Here is a 23,545-nt window from a genome sequence, read left to right on the forward strand (position 1 = left end):
ATGCCTTGTCTTTTAATCAACCTATTTAAACATGTGAAACATTAAAACATGGGAAATATGTGAAACACTAAGATAGTTCAAGTACAGGTTGACAAAAGAACCTTACTTCAACATGTTTCAATGGCAATCAAAGCCATGCAACCATTACAATTCAATATCTAATTGTTCAAATTTGTTAAGGGAAGCCACTAAAAAACTAGCAAGTTACATAACCAGTCATGAGTACATAATAAAAGTTTGAAATTGTTCAACAGACATAATGTTTGATATCCAGCATGAGTACATCACTGAGTAAGGTTGTTGAGGGATTGCAGCCTGGCCCTTGTTACAACACCTGTGGCTGTTGTAGGCTGACTTGAGGAAGACCTTGTCTTTCTTTTTGGTTGGCTTGAGGCAGGCTGACTTGAGGAAGGCTGAGCTGAGGATGGCTGACTAGAGGATGGCTGAGCTGAGGAATGCTTAGCTGAGGAAGACTGTGGCTGTGGGCGCTTGCTGAATGGCAGACAACCTTCTTGCTCTTGAGGAAACTTTTTGTTTCCTATGCTGTTTGGTCCAGCCCCAATTGCACTCTATGACATGCATATAAAAATAAAAAGTCAATGGAAAAGACACATACATATATAAAACAAAGGGGGAGTTGGTGTAATGCTTGTGTTACCTTTTTAGCAGCCCTAATCTCTTTCTTCTTCCTCTCCTCCACCATCCAAGGAGTGTTCAGTGGGGGTCTGCCTGCTGACTTTATCAGCTCTGTAGCTGGTGCAGCAGGTACTTTGCAAGTCTTGGCATAATGCCTATATCCCCCACAGTTGCTGCATTGCTTCTTCCTCTTGGTACTTGCCTGACCACCTGAAGAAGAACATTCTCCTGGCTCAAGCTTCCTTTTTTTGCTCTTTGGTCTCCCAGGTTGCACCTTAACAGAAGGGGGTAGTGGTTCCCTCATTCTGACTGTCTCCCAGTGCTTTGGGCCAGGCATTGGTTGGACAGCTGGTTCATAAGCAGACCTGTATGTGTCCATGGTATAGTATGGGTCAACAACAGCCTCTATGTCACCCCTCATATCCAATATGCAGGCATAAGCATGAACACATGGAATGCCAGTGAGTTCCCAATGGTAACATGTGCAGGTCTCCTTGTCCAAATCAACCAACACCTGGTCATCCTTCAGCTGCACCTCAAATGTATTCCCTCTGGATGGCTGCACCACACAGGACCTAGCCACAAAGTCTATCCTCCCCAGAACATGCCTCACATATGGCACTAAGTTGTGTGTAATTGTTTTTGAATCCTCCCACTTTTCATTATTCCTGTTCATAATATACCTCCTCATCCATTCCATTTGGGTGAGGATAGGTTTATCTCTGGCAGGCCTAATGACTGCATTGAAAGTCTCACACATGTTGTTCAACAACATGTTGGACTTGCAGTTTGGTGTGAATGCATGTCTAGACCAATGGTGGGGAGGAATGTTGATTAAATACTCATATGCCTCTTCATCGAGGAATTTGATAGACTCCATGGCAATTTCATGCTCAAACTGACATATAAAAGCATACCAGAAATCACACCAAGCATATACAAGCTAACCAATATAAAAACACACCAACAGTCATATAAAAGCATAGGCTAGCTTCAACAATCAATAAACTTACAATGGTGGTGGCCCTAGCTGCTCTCCAAAACAGCTCCTTAAAGGTTGATCCAGTGAAGTTGAGCTTGAAGTTAGCCCAAATATGCCTCACACAAAACCTTTGCTCAGCTTTGGGAATAACATCAGCCATTGCTTTAATCAAACCCTACCAAATGCAGACAAAAGTATAATCATCAGTCAATCACATACATACACATGAAAACTTAGAAATTGAACCTAAATAGTTAAGAGGGAAACAGAAGCATTACCTTTTGCCTGTCAGACATGATGGTCAGCCCAGCTCCTTGATCATGTGTGAACATTGACATAAGGGATTCCAAGAACCAACCCCAAGTTTCCTGGTTTTCAATCTCCACTGTGGCCCAAGCTAGAGGAAACAAGTTGTTATTCCCATCCTTAGCAACTGCCACCAGAATTTGCCCAGGAAAGGCACCCTTGAGGTGACAACCATCCAACCCTATTAAAGGCCTACAACCCTTTGCAAATCCATCTCTCAATGGCCTTAAACAGATGAACATCCTCATGAACAATGGTGGCTCTGGCCTGTCAATACCATCAACAACAACATTGCACCCTGAACCAGGGTTGTACTTCATCACAGCTTTCCCATAATCCCACACCCTAGCATACTGCTCCCTAGCTGAACCAAATATCAGTAGTTTTGCCCTACACCTAGCTAGCCATGCCTTATAGTAACTCACATCAACTCCTAAATCATTCAAAATCCTAGCCCTAATCTCCTTAATTCTCCAACCAGGGTTACTCCTAAACTCTTCTAAATACCTCTCTGCTATGTATTCAGCAGTAAGCATCTTGTTCTTCTTTACTCTGAAGCAGGAATGGTCTAAATTCAAGGTTTTGATTTGCCAAGTTTGCTGCTTAACAAGTTTTGATGCAAACACCTTGAACTGACACTTTACCCCCCCCCACACATGTACAAGCAGGCATTCTACAAGTGTAGCTATTGAACTCACAGCCACATCTATATCTACACTGAACTGTAATCCTTTTACTGTCATTATGCAAGTAGTAGAACTCATACCTATTTTGAATGGCATGAAGTCTTAAGGCCCTCCTCAAGACTGAAGCATTACTGAATTTCTGATTTAACTTCAACTTGATTGGGTTGTCAAAGTCCACATCAGCATTAAACCAAGGAGCATAGTCCTGTTCCTCATCAGATCCACACAAACTCCTTGAATCATCTGAATCAGCATCACTTTCTGGATTCACCTTCGGTTTTCCAACATCCAAATCATTTCTCAACTCTACTCTCTTATCTTTGCCAACCCTGTCATCTACTGCACTCTCCAAACCTTTCCTAAGGCTCTTGTTCACTTTGGCCAAGATCTCCTTTGACCCTTCAATATACCATTCCTCATCCCCTTCATCAAATTCTTCTTCACCAGGTTCCCAATCTTGTCCCTCATCACTCAAATCTGAACTTGAATAACCAGATCCTTCACATCCATCATCCTTTTCTTCATCAAACCTCAACACTTTAGCATTAGCTGAGGCTTTCCTAGGTGGACTCTCCTCCCTTTGTTCAGTTTCTGTCTTCTTAAACCTAGGGCTCCTCCTAATAGTCGATGTATTTGAACTTTCTACCTTCTTATCCTTTTTTTTTGTCTTTGCAGGATTGGGTTGGGCCTCTTGTATGGGCTGACTAGGAGCTTCTGTTGTTACAAAAACCTCAACATACCCCTCTTCATTTACTGTCTCCAAAAGGCCCTTAACCTCTTCACTGTTAACTAGTTCCCTTTTCCCAGTGTTAAAGGTTTTCCCCTTCTGCCTATACCAACAGCTGTAATGCATAGGCACATCCATATCACCATTAACAAAACCATGAATTGCAGCTGTTCTAATCAAATGCACATCCAACTTAGATACTTGAACCTTCCTCTTCCAGTAACACCAACCACCACACCAACACAGCAGCTGCCTGTTTTTGGTTACTCTTTTAGGGACAAAAGCACCTCCCACTCTAAGGCAGATGTCAACCAAACTATCCTTGTCACCCATTATCTACCCACCAGTGAAAAACATATAAAACATATTAAAAGCCATGTAACTATACATGCACAATACGAATAAACAAATCCATCACAGCCACACAAACAAACACATAAAAAAATTGAAAATAAACATATACAAGCCAATGTAGGTGCTCAGTAACATAAATTAATCAACAAACCACACTTGCTAGTTTAATTAACAATAAACCACCTTAATTAATCTCTACTTTCAATTACGAAATCCAATTAACCTAAGTCGCATAGTCAGTTACAGAAATTGATTTATCAAGGCTTTCCTACTGTGGTCCCAAAATTTACCCTAATTACCCAATTATTGCAAGGTTTACAGCAATGAAGCACCAGTAATTGACGAAATTGCTATCAAAGGAGAGCAATTTTACCTTATTTTCTGTGAATTTCAAGCGGCTTTCGCACTTTTGTAGTTGAAGAAGATGATGAAGAAACCCTCCTGAGCTTATCTTCTCCAACGTTGACACCACCCTACACTCCACTTCTCAGCCAAGATCTCCTTTGGTTCAAAAGCGAAATCAATGAAGGTTCAGAAAGAATTCAATGCAGAAGGTTGCTGCGAATTCAATGAAGAAAGAAGTTTCGTGTTTTGCTGGGTGAAAATTGAAGTTCAAGCCAATTTGTGGGACCCACGTTAAATTTCCGTGACGGAAATCGTTAACTGGTGTTAACTTCCAACTTTTATATTTTTGGGAGGTGTTAAAATAAAAGTTTTTTTTTGGGGGGTGTTAAAAAACATTTTCAGCCTTTTGTAAGGTGTTAAAATCCAAAATATCCTTATTATCCATAACATCTAATGCTACATTGCATGCAAAAACATCATCGACGTCGATTTGATTTCGGTTCCATGTAATTCCAGACATGATATAATTTATTGAAATTTCTTCATTATCAGGTACCTGAATTTCTTCTTGTATCATGTCTAAAGTCTCTTCTGGAGATCCTTCGGAAATTGTTTCTTCAATTTGACCATCATCAATCAATGCTCCTTTTCTTTTCCGAGGATTCTTATCTTTGGAACCTATTGGCCTTCCACGTTTTTGGCGTGGTTTAGACTCATTAGCAATTTTATTTTGTCTTTCCGGGACATCTATTTTAAATGGAGCATTAACAGCTGGAATATGCGACTTGGTCACTCTTTTTGGGTCAGCAAACGAGTCTGGCAATTGATTCGCTAAACTTTGTAAATGAACTATCTTTTGAACTTCCAGTTCACATTGTTTAGTTCGAGGATCAAGATAGGATAATGATAATTCATTCCATTTAATTTCATTTTCCAGCTCTCTCTTTTCTCCCCCTAATGTTGGGAAAAGTGACTCGTTAAAATGACAATCTGCAAAACGAGCCGTAAATAAATCCCCTGTTGTAGGCTCAAGATATTTAATTATTGACGGGGATTCAAACCCAACATATATCCCCATCCTCCTTTGAGGACCCATCTTAGTGCGTTGTGGTGGAGCTATTGGAACATAAACCGCACATCCAAAAATTCTTAGATGGGAAATATTTGGTTCCTGACCATAAACCAAATGGGGAGAACTTGTGATAACTTGTTGGCCTAATGCGAATTAGTGCTGTTGCATGTAATATAGCATGTCCCCAAGCAGAAATTGGGAGATTGGATTTCATAAGCAATGGTCTAGCAATTAACTGAATACGTTTTATTAATGACTCTGCTAGACCGTTTTGTGTATGAACATGTGCTACAGGATGTTCAACATTTATCCCAATGGACATGCAATAATCATTAAAAGCTTGAGATGTAAATTCACCAGCATTGTCAAGCCGAATAGTCTTAATGGGAGTATCTGGAAAATGTGCCCGTAACTTAATCAATTGGGCAAGTAGTCTAGCAAACGCCAGATTACGAGTTGATAACAAAGACACATGTGACCATATAGTTGATGCATCAATTAAAACCATAAAATATCTAAATGGTCCACATGGGGGATGTATGGGCCCACAAATATCTCCTTATATACGTTCCAGAAAACTAATTGATTCAAAATTAATTTTAGCTGGTGATGGGCGAATAATCAACTTGCCTTCTGAGCAAGCAGCACATGAAAAATTATTATGAAGAATCTGCTGGCTCTTCAAAGAATGTCCACATGAATTCGTAATTATTTTTCGCATCATTATTGAACCAGGATGGCCTAACCGGTCATGCCAAACAACAAAATCATTAGTAAACTTCTGGTTTACTATAGCATGAGCTTCAATAACATTGATTTTTGTGTAGTACAAACCACTAGAGAATGTAGGTAGTTTCTCCAAAACATATTTTGAGCCTTGAGTTATATTTGTGATTTGAAGGAATTCGTCATTTTCTTCATTGATTGTCTCAATATGATAACCATTATTGCGAATATCCTTAAAACTTAATAAATTTCTTTGAGACAATGGGGAGTATAAAGCATCAATTATTTTAATTTCAGTTCTCCAAGGCAACTTTATAGTGGCTCTTCCGGAGCCCTCAATGATATTTGTACTACCCGATATGGTACTTACATTAATCCTTTTCATCATCAAATGAGAGAAATATTTTTTATTTTTAAGTATTGTATGTGTAGTTGCACTGTCAGCAAGACATAATTCTTCACCATTCATAGCAAATTGAACTTGAGTAATATCCATGTTCTTCATGAAATAAAATACATGTCAAAATATTAAGCATAAAAATAAAGATGATAAAACAAATAAATCAATAAAAACACTCAAATAGTTCATAAATTTATAAAGCAAAAATCCTTATTACAACGAAAGAAATAAACTTAAATAAATTACTAGAATAAGCAAACATAAGTCTAATACTTAAAACTGACATAATACAATATAATTTTAATTATTCCCTTCTGGGACAGTGAAGAAATCGACAACTTCTAAATGAGTTGTACTGTCAAAATCAAAATTATTCCCTTCCGGGGAAGTAAGGAAATCACCAACATCAAATTGATTGGCATTGCCAAAATCAAAATCACCTTCACCATCTTCAAGAACAAGGTTTGCCTCAACTTTCTTTCCTTTCTTCAATGATTCTTGGTAAAGTTCAATAAGATGCTTTAGAGTTCTACAAACCCGAGACCAATGACCTTTTCCTCCACAACGGTAACATATATTGTTATCACTTTTCTCTTTTTCATCCCTACGTTCCCACTTCTGGTGGGAATGTGAGTTTGTGAAATGACCTCCACGACCTCTATCATATCCACGTCCACGACCCCGGCCGCGCCATTGGCCACGACCACGACCTCTACCTCGACCACTACTGCTGGAATGGTCCCTGTTTTTAGTTTCTTTCCCGTTATGGGTTGTCACATTCGCTTCAGGGAATGGAGTAGAGCCAGTAGGACGTGATTCATGATTTTTCATTAACAGCTCGTTATTTTGCTCAGCCACAAGAAGACAGGATATTAATTCAGAATATTTTTTAAAACCTTTTTCTCTATATTGTGTCTGTAGGACAATATTATTAGCATGGAAAGTGGAGTATGTCTTTTCAAACATTTCTGCATCAGTAATATTTTCTCCACATAATTTCAATTGAGAAGTTATTTTAAACATAGCTGAGTTATATTCACTAACAGATTTAAAATCTTGCAATCTCAAATTTAACCATTCATAACGAGCTCTAGGGAGTATCACTGTTTTTTGGTGGTCATACCTTTCCTTTAGATTACTCCAAAGGATTTGTGGGTCTTTCACAGTTAAATATTCATTTTTGAGCCCTTCATGGAGGTGATGGCGAAGAAAAATCATGGCTTTAGCCTTATCTTGAGGTGTTGCCTTATTAGCCTCTTTTATTGTTTCACCAATCCCTTTAGCATCTAGGTGTATTTCAGCATCTAACACCCATGATAAATAATTCTTTCCGGTAATATCAAGGGCCACAAATTCGAGCTTGGCAAGGTTCGACATTTTTCACTATACAAAATAATATTAAAAGATAAGTATATATAAATAGTATTCAAAAATATGTATTAAACGTTATAATCATGCATAAATAAAACTGATACAAATCATGCATAAATAAGAACGAAATAGAAGGGGAGAATGTTAGCATGGAGAAAAATAAAAATGGAACCTTAAATTATATATCATGCTCTGTATTCATTATATACGTTGATATTCCAATAAATAAGCATGCAAAAGTAGATAAATGTTAAATTATAATTGTTATGGGCTGCGATCATACTTACATGATAATAATAATATGGATTCTAGATAAATGTTTGGTAATCCTACTCAGTTGACTAGCAATGGTGCTGATAACGTGTTAAATATGGAATAGAAAATAAAGAGAGATGAGGGAAGATTGTTACGTTGTATTTCATATTCCATATAGTACGGGATATATATAATGTACACTTCCTAGGGTTCCATCAATGGATAAGACCAAATACCCAACTCTAGAATATTCTAGATTGTACATGGGATAATAGTCATCCATATTTAGATATAATAATAATAATAATAATAATAATAATAATAATAATAATAATAATAAATAAAAGAAAAATAAGATGTTGTGGAAAAGGGTTAGGGCATGTTCTGATTTATTGAAAATAACTGAACTGAACTGATTGGAGCTGAACTGAACTGAATAGAGCTGAAATGAATTGTTTATGAGAGAAGGAAATTAGGAATTGAACTAAACTGATTGGAACTAAACTGAAAATTAAACTGAAGAGAACTATCTTTATAATAAATTCATGTATTTCATGGTTATACCAATCATCAAACAAGCTTTTATCAGTAAACCTTATTGTTACATTTTCCCTATTATATGTTTTCAGTTTAATATTCTTTCCTATGATCAAATCAATTTTATTATTTTATTTTATTTTTGAATTTGAGTTGAGTTTGTGGGTATGGGCATTGGCATTTTTAAACTAAGGGGTTTTTGTCAATGATAATTCGAAATGGATATCTGATTATGCCTAAGGAGACAACAAATATGAAGATTTGAGCCTTATGCGTGTTTATTAGAAAATACAAGTTCATGACCTTAATAAACAAATTTTGATTACTAATATTTATTTATCAAGGTGCTAAACTTCGGCTCCCTCTATTGTTTTTGCAATCCCTAATTATGTAACACATCAAAATAATAATTTGTATTCCGTATCAATTATTCTAAAACGGACAAAAGATAAAAGTGTATCCATTATTCAGAGAGTAATTAAAAATAGGACTCTATTGAAAGTTTTTGAAAGAAAATGTCAACAAAGATTGGAAGTTTAAATAAAGTGAGGGAGTACATCAAAAGAAAACAGAGAAGCATTTTAATCCGTAGCATCCTATACGTAAATGGAGCATCAAAATTAAGAAAGGTAAAGTATGAGAGGGAAAATTATGAAGAAAATGTTAAGTTTCATAAATTACAACATAAACAAAACGTAATACAGAGTAGCATATAGCCATACACGAACCGGGGTTATAGACAAGACTAATATATTTATATATGGGTGGAGTTAAGGTTATAGCTAATTCTCCACACAATTTTTATTATAATAGCGGTTCAAACCAAAAAAGTGAACACCACAACCCATCAATAGACAATGCACATGGCTTTTAAGGACGGAGTAGATGATAATCACTAATCACAAATATCGGATCCCTCTTTTCAGCTTGAAGGCAACATAAGCCAGATGACGTCTTAGTGGTATGCTTGAACCAGCTACTGTGCTAAGCGACCGCGCTTCAGGGACAGAAGACGAAAATTTTAGAACTTCCCTCGACTTGAGCCTACCAAGCAAAGGATCCCAATGGAGTTGAGAATACACAAGCTTTCCATTCTGACCGGCAAAAGTATGTAAATGTGAACTTGAAGAGGAGCTTTCCATGATTATGTTGTCCGGTCTCAGAGTATCTGTTCCACAAGAATCCCAACATGAGGAAAAGAAGCATTAATACATGTTCTTATATTGCCCCAAAATAAGAAGCCATATTGTTAGAGCGATTGTGACTTGCCTGACAGCTTGAACAAGTTTGCTCTCCAAACCCCACGACGTCCCCTATGAATTCAACATTAGAAGAAAAACCAAGTTGCTCAGCAAAGATTGTGAATGAGAAAAGTATAAACAAAGAACAAACAAACAAAAAAAAAAAAAAAGAACACCTGTAACAATCGCGCAAGTCAACGTCCCTGGATTGCAGGGGAAAACCAGCTTCCTTAAGCAGCCCAACAACATCGACCAACACTTTCTCCGGAGGGATCTGAAAGAAAAGGAAATGAGAACCGATAAACACCGATATTGGTGAGAGTTTAATGGTTCAGAACAACTCCCTCTTAAGTCTCAACGTACAGGTTTGAACATCGTGATACAATATGAGCTCAAGGCTTCACCAGCTCTATCAAAAACATCAAACAGCACACGGGCATCCATAAGCATAGAATTGTCAAAATCAACTTCGGAACTCAATCCATCAATTTCATTGGTAAGGTGTTGTTGAATTGTCATCCCTATTTCGACACAAAAGGATAGTTTAGTACATGGTATGATGCAAGTCCAACACACAGTGAAAACATACCCGTCTCAGTTGGAGCCATAGCCTCATCTCGGGCAACCAAAAGTAAAGCCGCCAACTGCTTCAATTTTCCGTCCTGAAGTAAGGTCCAAGCAATGTCATTGACCGACTCAGTGTGGCAAGCTAGCAGCCTTGCAGAGTCCAAACGTTGTTTCTGAGTAAAAGAAACAAACAGGACAATATTAGATACATCACAAGCCAGTATACAGCCAAACAAACATACATTTGTCATACATCACAAGCCAGTAGCAAACAAACAAAAATTGGTCACAATGCTAATATTCTTTAATTTATAATACAAAACCCATTGAAAGATTAATAACAAACCGTTTCCCACATGCAAAGTAGCACTATAAGTTTGATGATGGAGTCGCCTAGACACCACGAATCGAGATGCGAGACTGCAGGATGACTACATGAAGAGAAAAAAATGGTCAGAAATGAGTGTTTGTGACAGATTTATCAACCAGGGAAGACGACCAAACTAAAGAGGCTGGCACCTCAAAGAATCAAGCGCAAGGAAAAGCGGGGTCCCATAATTGGAAGGGAAACCCGCTTTACACTTTATGTTGCAATCCCGGATAGCACCTCGCATGAGCATTATGTTAATAACATCAGGGTCAGGGTAGACATAAGCAACTCCGTGAATACATGTAGCACAGCCCTCTGGTGGAGGGGGTGGTTCGCACACCTCCCCAGTCACCAATGCAGTCAAACATTTTTTGGATTTATGCTTTGCACAAAGTATCATTAAACATGATTCCACATGTTCTGGATTCTCATCAAGGAGCTCCACAAAACTATCTTTGTCATCACGTTTGAGTATGCCAACCAATTCAGCATAGAACTCCTCATCCAACATCGTAGTCTGAAGCGTAAAGTAAATAAACAAAAAAGATAAAAGGAATCGAGTAATATAGGATAGAAATCGGAATAGGGGGTACAAATATGAACCCAAAGACTAAAGTTATAACCAAAGACACTCAATTTCAGAGGCACATTCCAACTTATCATATATCAACCAAGCTAATTTCTACCTTTCTCTCAATTTCTAATTTTGAAATCAAAATAATTGCATTTTCTCTAATTTCAAAGTCCAACCAAAAGGAGTCTAAGAAATTCAGGTACTTGACAAAAATAAACAATGCAATCATGATGAAAAACTAATTGTCCTCCGCTACAATCCCATTACCAAAACATAAAAATAAATAAATAAATAAATAAATAAATAAAAGGTTTGATGATGACATACAATTTTCTTCACAAATTCACACATAAATTCATGTATGTTAGCTAGGATAACAAAGTAATTTTACTATTGGAAACTTGCAGTTGATACAATTCCAGACGAACACACCAACATTTATTGACCCAACAAATTTGACAACAATAATTCATAAGTTTAGAACATAAGCTTCTTATTTTTGGTGGAATCGAAATCGAAGATGAGAAAAGATTATTATGTTAGCTAGGATGACAAAGTAATTTCACAATGACAGGGAGGGAAGAGGCGATATACCCTAATGATTCACCAGATGACAACCTCAGATCAGACTTCCTGCAGAGAAAAAAAAACAAAAAAAAACCCTTAAAACAAATAATTTAATCACAAAAACAAATAAACAAACTTTACAGAGACTTGAGAGGAGAGAATAATGGGGAATAAACAACAACCTTGGGAGGGCGGCGTCCTACGAGAAAGACTAAATTTTTAGAGGAACGTCAACTCAAAAACCTAGCCACAACAGAGTATAACAGCATGTTTGTTTAGGGAGATATATAAAGAGGGATATCGATTTGGGGAAAGGTATATTAATCAAATAATCACTATGTTTGTTTCTAGGGATTGAAATTAGAGAGAAGGATGGAACAAGGATAAAATCACTTTTTAGGGTATGTTCATTTAAGCTTAATTTCAGTTCAGTTCCGCTTCAATCTGTTCAGTTCAATTCAGCTTTCATTTTCCCTCTCTTGTATAATTTTCAGCTCAGTTCAGCTCTTAATTTTCTTGTCTTATAAAATATTCAGTTTAGCTCCAATCAGTTTAGTTTAGTTTAGTTTAGTTCAGTTCAGTTCAGCTCAGTTCAATAGAGGTGATCAGACCCTTATCCCTCAATTTTTATACATAGGGGGTTGGAATAAGAATGAGGGATAGGGATTATAACTAAAATGACATTTATACCTTTAATAAAGAGAAAAAAATAAAGGAGAAAGATAGGTTAGTAAGGTTATCTTTGTAACTTTGTTACTTATTTTACTTGTATCCCTAACTTACCAAACAAAAGATAACACTTTAGTTAATCCATATCCCACCCAAAATTCTCTATCCTTATCTTATCCTTTTATCCTTCTTATCCCTATCCCACATCTTATTTTAATCAAGGTTATATTTATTTGTAGGGTGTGTTTGACAAAAGTTCTTAAAGTTCTTTTGTGTGGTTTCTAGCAAGGATCAAGGTACGTTTAGGTGGTTAGATATCTTTGAAAGTGATTGATTTGAATAACATGTTTTATATGATTTTATTGGTGATTGCATTATATTAAATTAAATTATGATTAATGAAATAAAACATGTTTAATTAATTGGTTTTAACAAATAAATTGGAGTATTAATTTTTATATCATGTCTTAGATGATTTAAATAATTTATCTTATTTTAAAAGGTTGATTTCACTAGTAGAAACATACAATAAGGCACCCCCATAAAGGCACCGGTTCAGGCCAAACCGGTGTCCTAAACCAGCCCAAATTTGGGCGCAATTTTACCCAAATATAAAAGGCACCGGTTCAAACCAAACCGGTGCCCTTGAACCGGTGCCATTTGAACCCGTGCCTTAATTAAAAAAAAAAACGCTTAACTTTCTTTCTTCTTCCTTCTCTCTTTCGTTCTTCACTGTTTCATTCAAACATTCCAGGCCTAAAGCGCAGCTCTCCATTTCGTTCTCCATTTTCAGACCACCACCATTCATTCGTTCTCTCTCTTCGCCCCTTCTCCTTCCTCGGTATTCCAGTCTCCAGATCCGGCGACCGGCGACGCCGCGACGGCTAGTCAGTTGTCACCCTAACCCCTCTTCAATTTGCCTCTTTGTTGAAGCTTGAAGTTCCTCTTTTTGCTCAGTTACGGTCTCACACCTCACCCATTCACGACCCAATTTCTTCTCGGCGGCAAGTCGGCCTCCAAGGCAGCAAGGCTCCAACTCCTCCAAGGCTCCAAAGCCTCCAACTGTAGGTCCCCTTCTTTCCTTTCTCTTTCAATTTGTTTCAAACTTTCAATAAGGTTCTGTTTTTTGTTGGTTAGAATTTGAGATTTTGAGTATGAAAACATGAATTAAATTATGAATTGAAATATTGAATAATTGAATTGAAGATTTGAAGTAATGAAGTATAATGTTTTTGTTTGCCTGTTTATATAATAATTAAATTGACCCAATTGTTGATGAATTGAACTTGCTTCTTTCCTCTTTTTGCTATGTTGAACTGCCTTACTCACTTACTGGTTACTGCCGAGTAATATATTTTTTTTAATCCACTGCAGCGCTGCCTCCACCATTGCGCACCACCGCTGCTTCCTCCACTACGAGGGTCGACCTCCTAGCTGCTACCCTCCTTGTCTCCTCCTAGCAGCTGCCCTCCTTGTCTACTTCTATTCAAGGTTTCTTTTTATTTTTTTTTTTTTTACATTTTTTTCCAATTATATAATTATATATATTATTTTTTTTTGCATTTTGAACCATTGTTAGTAAATTAAAATTTAGGTTTGAATATAATTTTTCTCAATTTTAGGTTTGAATATAATTGGGAAATTGTGAAAATATTAGAGATTAGTAACCTTGTTACTCAATTAGTTGGATTTTATTATGTTTTAATGGTTAATTTAATGTGTTTTGGTGGATAATTTTGAAATAATTATAGAATATATATTAACCTTGGTACTTAAATAGGTGAAATTTGGTATTTTACTTTTAATGGTTAATTTGAAGTTGTTTTGATGGATTATTTTGAATAAGTTAGAGATTAGTTAACTTTGTTATTAAATTAGTTGAATTTTGGAATGTTTAAATGGTTAATATTAAGTTGTTTTTATGGGTATACTTGAATTAATTTGAGATTAGTAACCTTGCTTGTTACTAAAAAGTTGATGAATTTTGGAATGGGTGAATGGTTACTTTTAAGTTGTTTTGATGGGTAATTTTGAAAAATTAGAGATTAATAACCTTGTTAGTTTAGCAATTGTTAGTTCAATGAATGATGTGTTTTAGCTTATAAATAAATTAGTGAATTGAAATGTTATGAGAAAGAAATAGTACATACCTTATAGTTAACCTAATTTTTGTTTATTGTTTTTTTTTAATAGATTTGTGAATTGAAGCACGAGTTTAATTAGCTTGAGGACTACATATTGAGCTCAAGTGGGTAGTTGCTATATTGGTATGACTTATAAACTTTACTTAGCTATATTTCTTTCTATTTATCCATTTAATAAAAGTTTATTCATGAAATTGCAACTTGTGTATTGTTTAATTGCAAATAAATACAACAATATATAGAATACTTGCGTCATCATATGCCTAGATACCCGTTCAAGACTTTCTCATTAGGAGAAAGTCTTGAATAGTCCCCGGTTGGGACTGTTCTTGAATGTGTACTCTCACTTAGGTGGTAAATGTATGTTCTCTTTTCGATTTTAAGGAACATCTTGGCTTACCATTTTCTCACTATGTTCTCTGGGTACATATGTGGGTAATTAATTATCTACATCGTGTACTTGGAGAACTAGGGGGAAATGCTGCCGGATTTTCCTTAAAATTGGAAAGTTAAGATACATTCACTAGTGAGAGTAGACATTCAAGGATGGGTTAGGTTGGAGTGATAAGGACCCTTTAAAAACATGCATTTTTTCACTATATGAATGGTATATTCACGTTTTGTACTTGAATTTGATTTACATAAAATATGTAGCACTTACACATTATAAATTATATGGTGCTATATATGTTTAGAGACAATTTACTAAATGGAGAAGGATCGTGGTTGTATGTATGGTAGACGCAATACATTGGAATTTTGGAATGGGGTTCAAGAGTTTTGCGAGAGGGCTTTAGCTTATCAACGCAAACTGGGTGGCAAAGGCCTTTATTGTCCTTGTGTTGATTTTAATAATGTGAATGTGTTCGATAGTGTTGAAATCATTAGAGATCATGTATTATGTCGTGGGTTTAGGCAATTATACCATGTGTGGATTTGGCACGGAGAAAGTGGAGAGTACAGTGGGGATCTTGATCGGAATGATGTGCGTGTTAGAAGCAATGAGATTCATGTGGACGAGGAATACGAGAATGATGACTATATTGTTGATAATGGTGAGGATGGAGCCAATGATGATCAGGCGGATGAGGTCGAGGATGAACAAGTGGATGAGATGTTGCATGGTGTTGAAGGAGAAGTGTTTGAATTATTATCGGAGGCTTCCAAAAAGCCTTTGTATCCCGGGTGCAAAAAAATACTCCAAACTATCGGCCGTGCTAACACTTTTCAACATTAAGTCGAAGCATGGGTGGACGGACATCAGTTTTACTTCTTTGTTGACCGCATTAAGTGATATGTTGCCTGATGGGAATGAAATTCCTAAGTCTTACTATTACGCAAAGAAGCTCATGTGTCCCTTTGGTTTGGAGTATAAGAAGATACATGCATGTCCTAATGACTGTATTTTGTATCGAAATGAGTATGAACAACTGCAGGAGTGTCCAAGATGCAAGCGGTCGCGGTACAAGCGCATGAGTTGCAATCCTGGCACGGAGGGACTTCCTGCTAAGGTGTTGTGGTATCTTCCCATTATTCCAAGGTTTAAGCGTCTGTTCTCAATATCAAAAGACGCTAAAAACTTGAGGTGGCATGCAGAGGGAAGAAAGAAAAACAGAATGCTGAAGCATCCAGCTGACTCTCCACAGTGGAAGAACATTGATTTGAAGTTTGAGGAATTTGGTAATGAAGTCAGAAATTTAAGGCTTGGGTTGTGCACGGACGGGATGAATCCATTTGGCACTCTTAGTACCCAACACAACACATGGCCGGTACTTTTAGTGATTTATAATTTGCCTCCTTGGCTGTGCATGAAACGTAAGTATGTAATGCTTTCATTCCTAATAACTGGTCCTAAGCAAACTGGAAACGACATAGATGTTTACCTTGCGCCGCTTATTGACGACTTGAGAAAGATGTGGGACGAAGGGGTTTCCGTTTTCGATGCTCATCAGAACGAGATGTCCACATTGCATGCAACCCTTATGTGGACCATGAATGACTTCCCTGCATATGGCAACTTGTGTGGGTACAAGGTCAAAGGGGAAAAAGCATGCCCCATATGTATTGATGACACATCAAGCGTATACCTGACTCATTCTCACAAAGATGTCTACCTACGGACTCGAAGGTTCCTTAGGCGTGATCACCCGTACCGTTGGCAGAAAAAGGCTTTCGATGGAACCTTGGAAGAGGATATTGTGCCTAGACCATTGACTGGTGCTGAGATTAGTGCTCGGGTGAAAGGGATACGAATGGTGTTTGGAAAATCAGAAAAAACTGTGGTCTCAGCTGCTCTGTTTAAGAAAGAATCAATCTTTTGGAAGCTTCCATACTGGAGAGAACATGACGTTAGGCATTGTCTTGATGTGATGCATATAGAGAAGAATGTGTGTGATGGTATTTTGGGGACGCTTATGAATATCCCAGGCAAAACAAAGGACGGAAAGGGTGCACGGTTAGATTTGAAAGAGATGGGGATTCGTCCAGAATTGTGGCCTCAAGAAAAGGTTAGAAAGGGGAAGGAGCCGAGAATAGAAGATGAAAATGTTTCGAAAAAAGGGAAGGAGAAGAGCAAGGGAAGGGAAAGGCCAAAGATGCGTCAAAGAAGAAAGTTAAGGGTAAAGGGAAGGATGAAAAGAATTATTTACCCCCGGCTTGCTATACATTGTCAAGGGTAGAGAAACGTATGTTTTGTGCATGTCTGTACGGCATTAAGGTTCCATCAGGGTACTCATCTAACATGAAAAGATTTGTAACCTTAAATGGAGAATTGAAGCTGACAAGTATGAAATCCCATGCAAGTAATCCTACCGATTGCAATCCGTGTTATTCTACCGAAACACGTGAGGGAAGCGATTACAAGCCTTTGTTCGTTTTTCAATACAATTTGTAGCAAAGTTCTTGATCCTTGTACACTAGATGCTTTGCAAGCAGATGTGGTTGTGACTTTGTGCAAATTTGAGATGTATTTCCCACCCTCATTTTTGACATAATGGTTCATCTGGTTCTTCATTTGGTGCGTGAGATTAAGTTGTGCGGTCCAGTGTTCATGAGATGGTGCTACCCTTTTGAAAGACACATGGGTATATTACAAGATAAAGTACGGAAAGGTTCACCCATGCCACCTACTCCACTTGTTGAAGACATTGTTCTTCAATCGCTCTCTGCTGACATGACCTTTCTTCACAACTGTGCTTGTCATTTGGTCGATCCCATGGAAGTTGCACTTCCTAAGGCAATGTTCCACTATGATGAGGATGCAGTTGCATGGATCGGAAAAGAAGATGTGAAGGAATTTCTACGTGGTGCAAAGCTTAACATTTCCCTCATTCAAACATTCATGAGGTACTTCAATGCCCACATAATCTATACTTTTTTCAAGTTATTCAAATTGATGGTGATTATCCTACATCTGATAAATTATTCAATGTTCATGCACGCAGAGCACTACAGGAGCACTTAACTGACACTGATTCTCCTTGTAAAGTTGGGTGGTTATGCCCCGAGCAGTTATCCACTACTAGAATCATAGGCAACCCCCATGACATGTTGTACTATGTTGAACAGAGTATCAGGGAATCAGCGTGTGCGGGAGACAAGTTCATATTCGCCCCATGTTATAGAGAGTAAGTCTAACCATGTCAAATTCAATCGATTTGGCCTCATTATATGTTGACTCCTAAATATTAATTTGCTTGTCTATTATGAACTTATGTAGGGAGCATTGGAGCCTCATGGTGATTTGTAATTCCACTAACACAATTTATCACCTTGATTCAGCTCGATCATCGGAGAAGTGGCTCGTGAAGTCTATATTGCAAAAGTAAATATATATAGCAACCTAGTGATGATTATTGCTAATAATAACTAATTTAGTAATCATACGACTAATCAAATTTGAATGTACTTTTTTTTACTACAGTGTTATGAAGAAGCTACATTGTCGTGCTCCAAAGGGTCCAACATGGAAGTCACCGTTGGTAATTTACATGATATTGTGATTATTTTGTCAATCTATGTTAGTAAATATTTGCTCATTTCACAAGAAAGGTAGAAAATGGGCTGAATAGAAGTCATATGGGCCATATTAGGGCCATTTTGTGTTAATATGCTCTTTTGATGTGATTTCTTTCCTTATACACCTATAACTAGATAATATTGACATGTTATGAGATAAATAAAGTTCATTTAATAAGAAATGTAGGAAATGGGCAAAGTAAAGTCATATAGGCCATATACGGGCCATTTTGAGTAAAAAGCGTCATAAACCTTAATAAAATGCTCTCCTATACAATTTTAGGGCATACACACATACAACTACCCAACATTGACATGTCATAAGAAAGAAATAGTTCATTTGATAAGTAATGTAGGAAATGGGCTACATAGAAGTCATATAGGTAATATTTGATAAAATACATATTGTTTTGCCTAATTAATTAATTTTAACATAATGTTATTGTATTTCAAGTTTTGCAAGGTCCAAAAGGATGGTCCGTTGACAATTAAGGAGCTTAATGAAGTTCGTGACATGTTGGCGTCTTTTATCACCTTCAACATGTAAATGGCATTGTAATTGTAAATTATTTATGTTAACTTTTGAACTATATAACTTATTATTCATTATATATGTACTTACTATTATTTGTATATGTAAGCAACTTTTTTTTTGGATTGCGTTTGGGAATATTTATATCTATATATATAATTGAATTCTTGTTTTTAATATTATTTTTGTATCTTATTGTAATAATTAATAATATTATTATTATTAGTTATTATAATAATAATATTATTAATTATTATATTTAATATAATTGCTGGAATTACAGGTTATTATTATTGCTGGAAACGGTTTTTTTTTTTTAAATATTATTGCACGAAAATTGGAAAAAAAAACAAAAAAAATTGGTGAATAGGCACCGGTTAGGCAGCAACCGGTGCCTAAAATAGCTACCACCAAAAAAAAATTGGCGGGAAGAGCAGTTTAAGGCACGGTTAACCGGTGCCTAAGTGGGCATATAGCACCGGTTAACCGGTGCCTATTTCACCCTATGGCACCGGTTTTGAACCGGTGCCAAAAATTGGGGTTTTGGCACCCCCCCACATAGGCAGCGGTTCAAACCGGTGCCTTAGACTGGGTTTGAACCGCTGCCAAACCCCTTTTTTTCACCTAGTGTTTTAAAAGCATGTTGAATTTAATTAAAAAGGAGTTTGAGTTATTTATTGAAATTATTGAGTTAAAGAGGTTTATTGATTATTTAAAAAGCTTTACAAGCATGTTTATTACATATATTAATCCCACTATGCGGATTCATTGAAGATTATGGACTTTCAGTACAAGAATCAAGTCAAATACCGACAGACCCGAAAATCCGTCGGAAAAATCGATATTTCTGACGGATTTCATTTTCCGTCGAATTCAAAATTTCCGTCGGAATAATTGAACACTCATTTTCGTCGAAAAAAATCCGTCGAAAGATATAATTTTTTTTAAAAAGAAAAATATATATATATAACCCTAATCCCCTTCTGTCTTCCGCCCCTTTTCTTTTTTTCCCTCTCTTCTTTTTCCTCTATTTCTCTCTCTTCCTGGTCCTCCTCATCGTCGAAAAATCGATATTTTCCGACGGATTTATTTTCCGTCGAATTCAAAAATGATCGGAAATTAACGACGGAAAATAAATCCGTCGGAATAATTAAACACTCCGACGGAATATTCTGTCGGAAAAGGTCATTTTCGCCGAAAAATTCCGTCGAAAGATATAATTTTTTATAATAAAAGAAAAAATATAGATATATTTACTTCCTAACCCGAATCCCCTTCTGTCTTCCTCCCTTTTCTTTTTTTTTCCCTTTCTTCTCTTTCCTTTCTTTCTCTTTCCTCCTGGTCCTCCTCATCCCACCTCCTTCTTTCCTTTCTTCTCTTTCTCTCTCTCCTGGTCTCCTCATCCCACCTCCTTCTTTCCTTTCTTCTCTTTCTCTCTCATCCTGATCCTCCTCATCCCTCCTCCTTCTTTCTTTTATGGTCCGCCCCTTCTCTCATCCTTTTCGCTCTTTCTTCTTTCTCCTCTTCATTTTCATCCTCTCTTTCTTCTATCACCACCAACAACTACATCATTGCTATCACCACCGACATTAACCAACATCACTGTCATCACCACCACCAACAACAGCACCACAACAACCGTGCAACAATAACGGCGACCACAACAACAACGACAACGCCCAACAACATCAATTGCACAACCACCGTCGCAAGAATCGTCAACTGCATAATTATTGTAGATCTAGTTTTTAATTTAGGTTAGATTGCATATCTAGTTAATTTTTTATGTAATTGTAATGTTAATTTATATATTTTATTAGATAATTGTATAATTATATATTTTCTTTAATTTTTGTTGTTTAATTATCGTTTTTTTATTTATCTTTACGAAATTCTTATTATATATGTAGATTTAGTGGTTTTGATTTGTTTGTGTGGTATTTTTTCGATTTTATTGTCTTAATTTTCGTACTTTTGGGTTGATTTTCGATTATAGGGGTTAATTTTCGGTTTCTTTGCTAAGTTTTGCGTTTTTGGGGTTCATTTTTAGTGTGGTGGTGTTGGATTGTTGGTGGTGGTGTTTGAAGGTGGAAAGGGACTGGTGTGAGTGTGGTAGTATCGGTGGTGGCGTTTGAAGGTAGGATAGGTAGTGGGGTCTGGTTAGGGGGGCTGGTGGTGGGGTTGGGGTAGGCTTTTTTTTGTTTTTTTTTAAAGAATTTTCCGACAGAATTTCCGTCGCAAAATTCCGGCGGAATACAGTCTGTCGGAAATTTCCGACGGACTTTATGGGGCCTTAAAATCACTTCCTTGGACTGAATTCCGTCGGAATAGTGTTTCTGAAGAAATTTTGTCGGAAAAGGCCCTTTTTCCTACAAAAGGTTTTGCGACAACCAGTGACGGAAAAACACGGTGTTTCCTACGGATTTTTTCCGTCGTTATTTGCTTGTTTTCTAGTAGTGTTTGTATGACCTAGTCTTTCTCCAAGAATAGCCTTGAAATAGTTGGAGACTAGCTTGACGGGTGTGCACACTTAGAGAGGAGATTAAGTTAATTGATTTTATTAATCATTATGATTGAATTATTGAGTTTTTGAAATAAATGATTTTAATAACCATTCTTATTGAGTTATTGAATTTTTGGAATTATATTTAAGTATAATTTATTGGATTTGGTTTTAAATTATGAGTTGTGGAATTTATTGATTAATTAATTTGGAATTGGTTTTGAAAGCATGTTTGCTAATCAATTGAGTTTAATTATCTTGCACCTATCGTACTTAGCATATTTTGCTAATCCGTAAATACCTATTTGTTTTGGTTTGTCCTGTTTGCCTTGGTGGTAAGCAGTGTAGACTAATTTCAGGTGGAGTCAAATTATATGAGCATTGGAGTCCTGCGAATGTCTTAATCTAGACTAGGAATGCTGGTCCTTGTCTTTATTTACGAGTACTCATGACAATAGTTACTATTTATGGTTTTCATCAATAAAGAAAGAGTATTGAAGTTTTCCGCGGTAAATATTGGTTTTATTTAGTAAGTTTGAGTAGTCTTGTGTTATCACGTGGCGATACGTAACACCCCTAAGTCTATCTCTACGGTATAATTATACGTATTTTACTAGTATTTATGTAGAGGGAGATTTATTTTAGGGTGTTGCATGCAACCTCAATTTTCATTTACAATCTCTATGATATCCAATTATACCATCCGTATATAATTTTTTTTTTATTTTTTAATATCTACACAACATTTATCCAACTTTTTTTATAAAAAAAAAAAGAAAAAAAATTCAATTGCCTCCTCAAATTACCTAGGAGAAAGGCTTGATGATACTCTTGTTGTACCAAAGTACCATCCTAAAATTATATGCAACAATATAGACAATTTTCTATTATAAAAGAAATTAATGAAAACAACAACATATGGAAATTGCATATACGAGTGTTACATAAAATATTAGGGTTTCCTTCAAATTTTGTAACTATTAGGTAAAAAATTGCAAAATAAAAATTCAAAATTCCCAAATAAAATCCACCTAAATTCTAGCAAAAAAAATACCTAACCAAAATTTGAGTTTAATATACCAATTATTAATTAACATATATGTATTAACTATTACTAAATCAAAACATTGATGATGTCATCAATTTCTTAAAGTGCTTACGTGTCAAACTCTTGTAAAAAAATTTCCCTCCAATTTTTACCTATGATATCATCATTTTTTGTGTGTGTCTTTTTTAGCTAGAAACTAGGATCAATTAGGTGTGAAAATTTGAATTTGACATCAGTATAGTTGTATATACTCCACATTACTTTTGGATTCATAATACAACAATATTAAATAGACATAAATATTGGTAGCTAATTATACACATTTTTTTTTGAACAAATTAATACACATTTTTTAAAAAATTTTAATAGTAAATATACATTTATTTAGCTTCCACTCTAATGTATAAGCTTAATGAATTATACATTTATACAACATCAATATATTTAATCTAACCATCATTTTAGTATATTTTTAATAACATAGTAAATATAACATTATGATGCAACATTTTATAACTAATTTTTTTTAAGTACATGTTTCTTTTATATATTTATATAACAATTTTTTTTAAAAAAATAACGAGCCAAATCATATTAGAAATTTATTTCCAACAAAGATAAAAAAATTATAGAAAAAATTACTAATCAACCACCGTGCAACGCACGAGTACTAATCTAGTTAAGTATTACTAATCAACCACAAATCATTGCTCACATCATCAACCCCTTAAACTATCTTACGTGCCATTCTCACAAAAAAATTCCTTCCATTTCTACGTGTGATGTCATCATTTTTTTTTTATAAAAAAAAATTGTCACTCTTTTTTACGCAAATTGTAATTTTTTTTGCATAATAATAAAATTATTATATCATGTTTTCCAAACAAACCCACATCATATTATATATTATATATGT

General features: G+C 35.9%; 2 protein-coding genes across 2 annotated transcripts; both read right to left on the minus strand.

The window, feature by feature from the left end:
- Nucleotides 1-102: 102 nt before the first annotated feature.
- LOC110722862 lies at nucleotides 103-3,304 on the minus strand. The gene is made up of 4 exons (XM_021902165.1): nucleotides 1,897-3,304; nucleotides 1,650-1,793; nucleotides 659-1,534; nucleotides 103-569 (listed from the first exon to the last, which is right to left on the minus strand). The coding sequence occupies exons 1-4, from the start codon at nucleotides 2,704-2,706 to the stop codon at nucleotides 285-287; spliced, it is 2,115 nt and encodes a 704-aa protein (XP_021757857.1). The 5' UTR covers nucleotides 2,707-3,304; the 3' UTR covers nucleotides 103-284.
- Nucleotides 3,305-9,017: 5,713 nt separating this feature from the next.
- LOC110722865 lies at nucleotides 9,018-12,054 on the minus strand. The gene is made up of 9 exons (XM_021902167.1): nucleotides 11,899-12,054; nucleotides 11,744-11,782; nucleotides 10,725-11,092; nucleotides 10,552-10,636; nucleotides 10,228-10,378; nucleotides 10,002-10,159; nucleotides 9,815-9,912; nucleotides 9,667-9,710; nucleotides 9,018-9,565 (listed from the first exon to the last, which is right to left on the minus strand). The coding sequence occupies exons 3-9, from the start codon at nucleotides 11,084-11,086 to the stop codon at nucleotides 9,297-9,299; spliced, it is 1,167 nt and encodes a 388-aa protein (XP_021757859.1). The 5' UTR covers nucleotides 11,087-11,092; nucleotides 11,744-11,782; nucleotides 11,899-12,054; the 3' UTR covers nucleotides 9,018-9,296.
- Nucleotides 12,055-23,545: the final 11,491 nt, after the last annotated feature.

This window comes from Chenopodium quinoa, unplaced genomic scaffold, assembly GCF_001683475.1.
Source record: "Chenopodium quinoa cultivar QQ74 unplaced genomic scaffold, ASM168347v1, whole genome shotgun sequence".
NCBI lineage: Eukaryota > Viridiplantae > Streptophyta > Magnoliopsida > Caryophyllales > Amaranthaceae > Chenopodium > Chenopodium quinoa.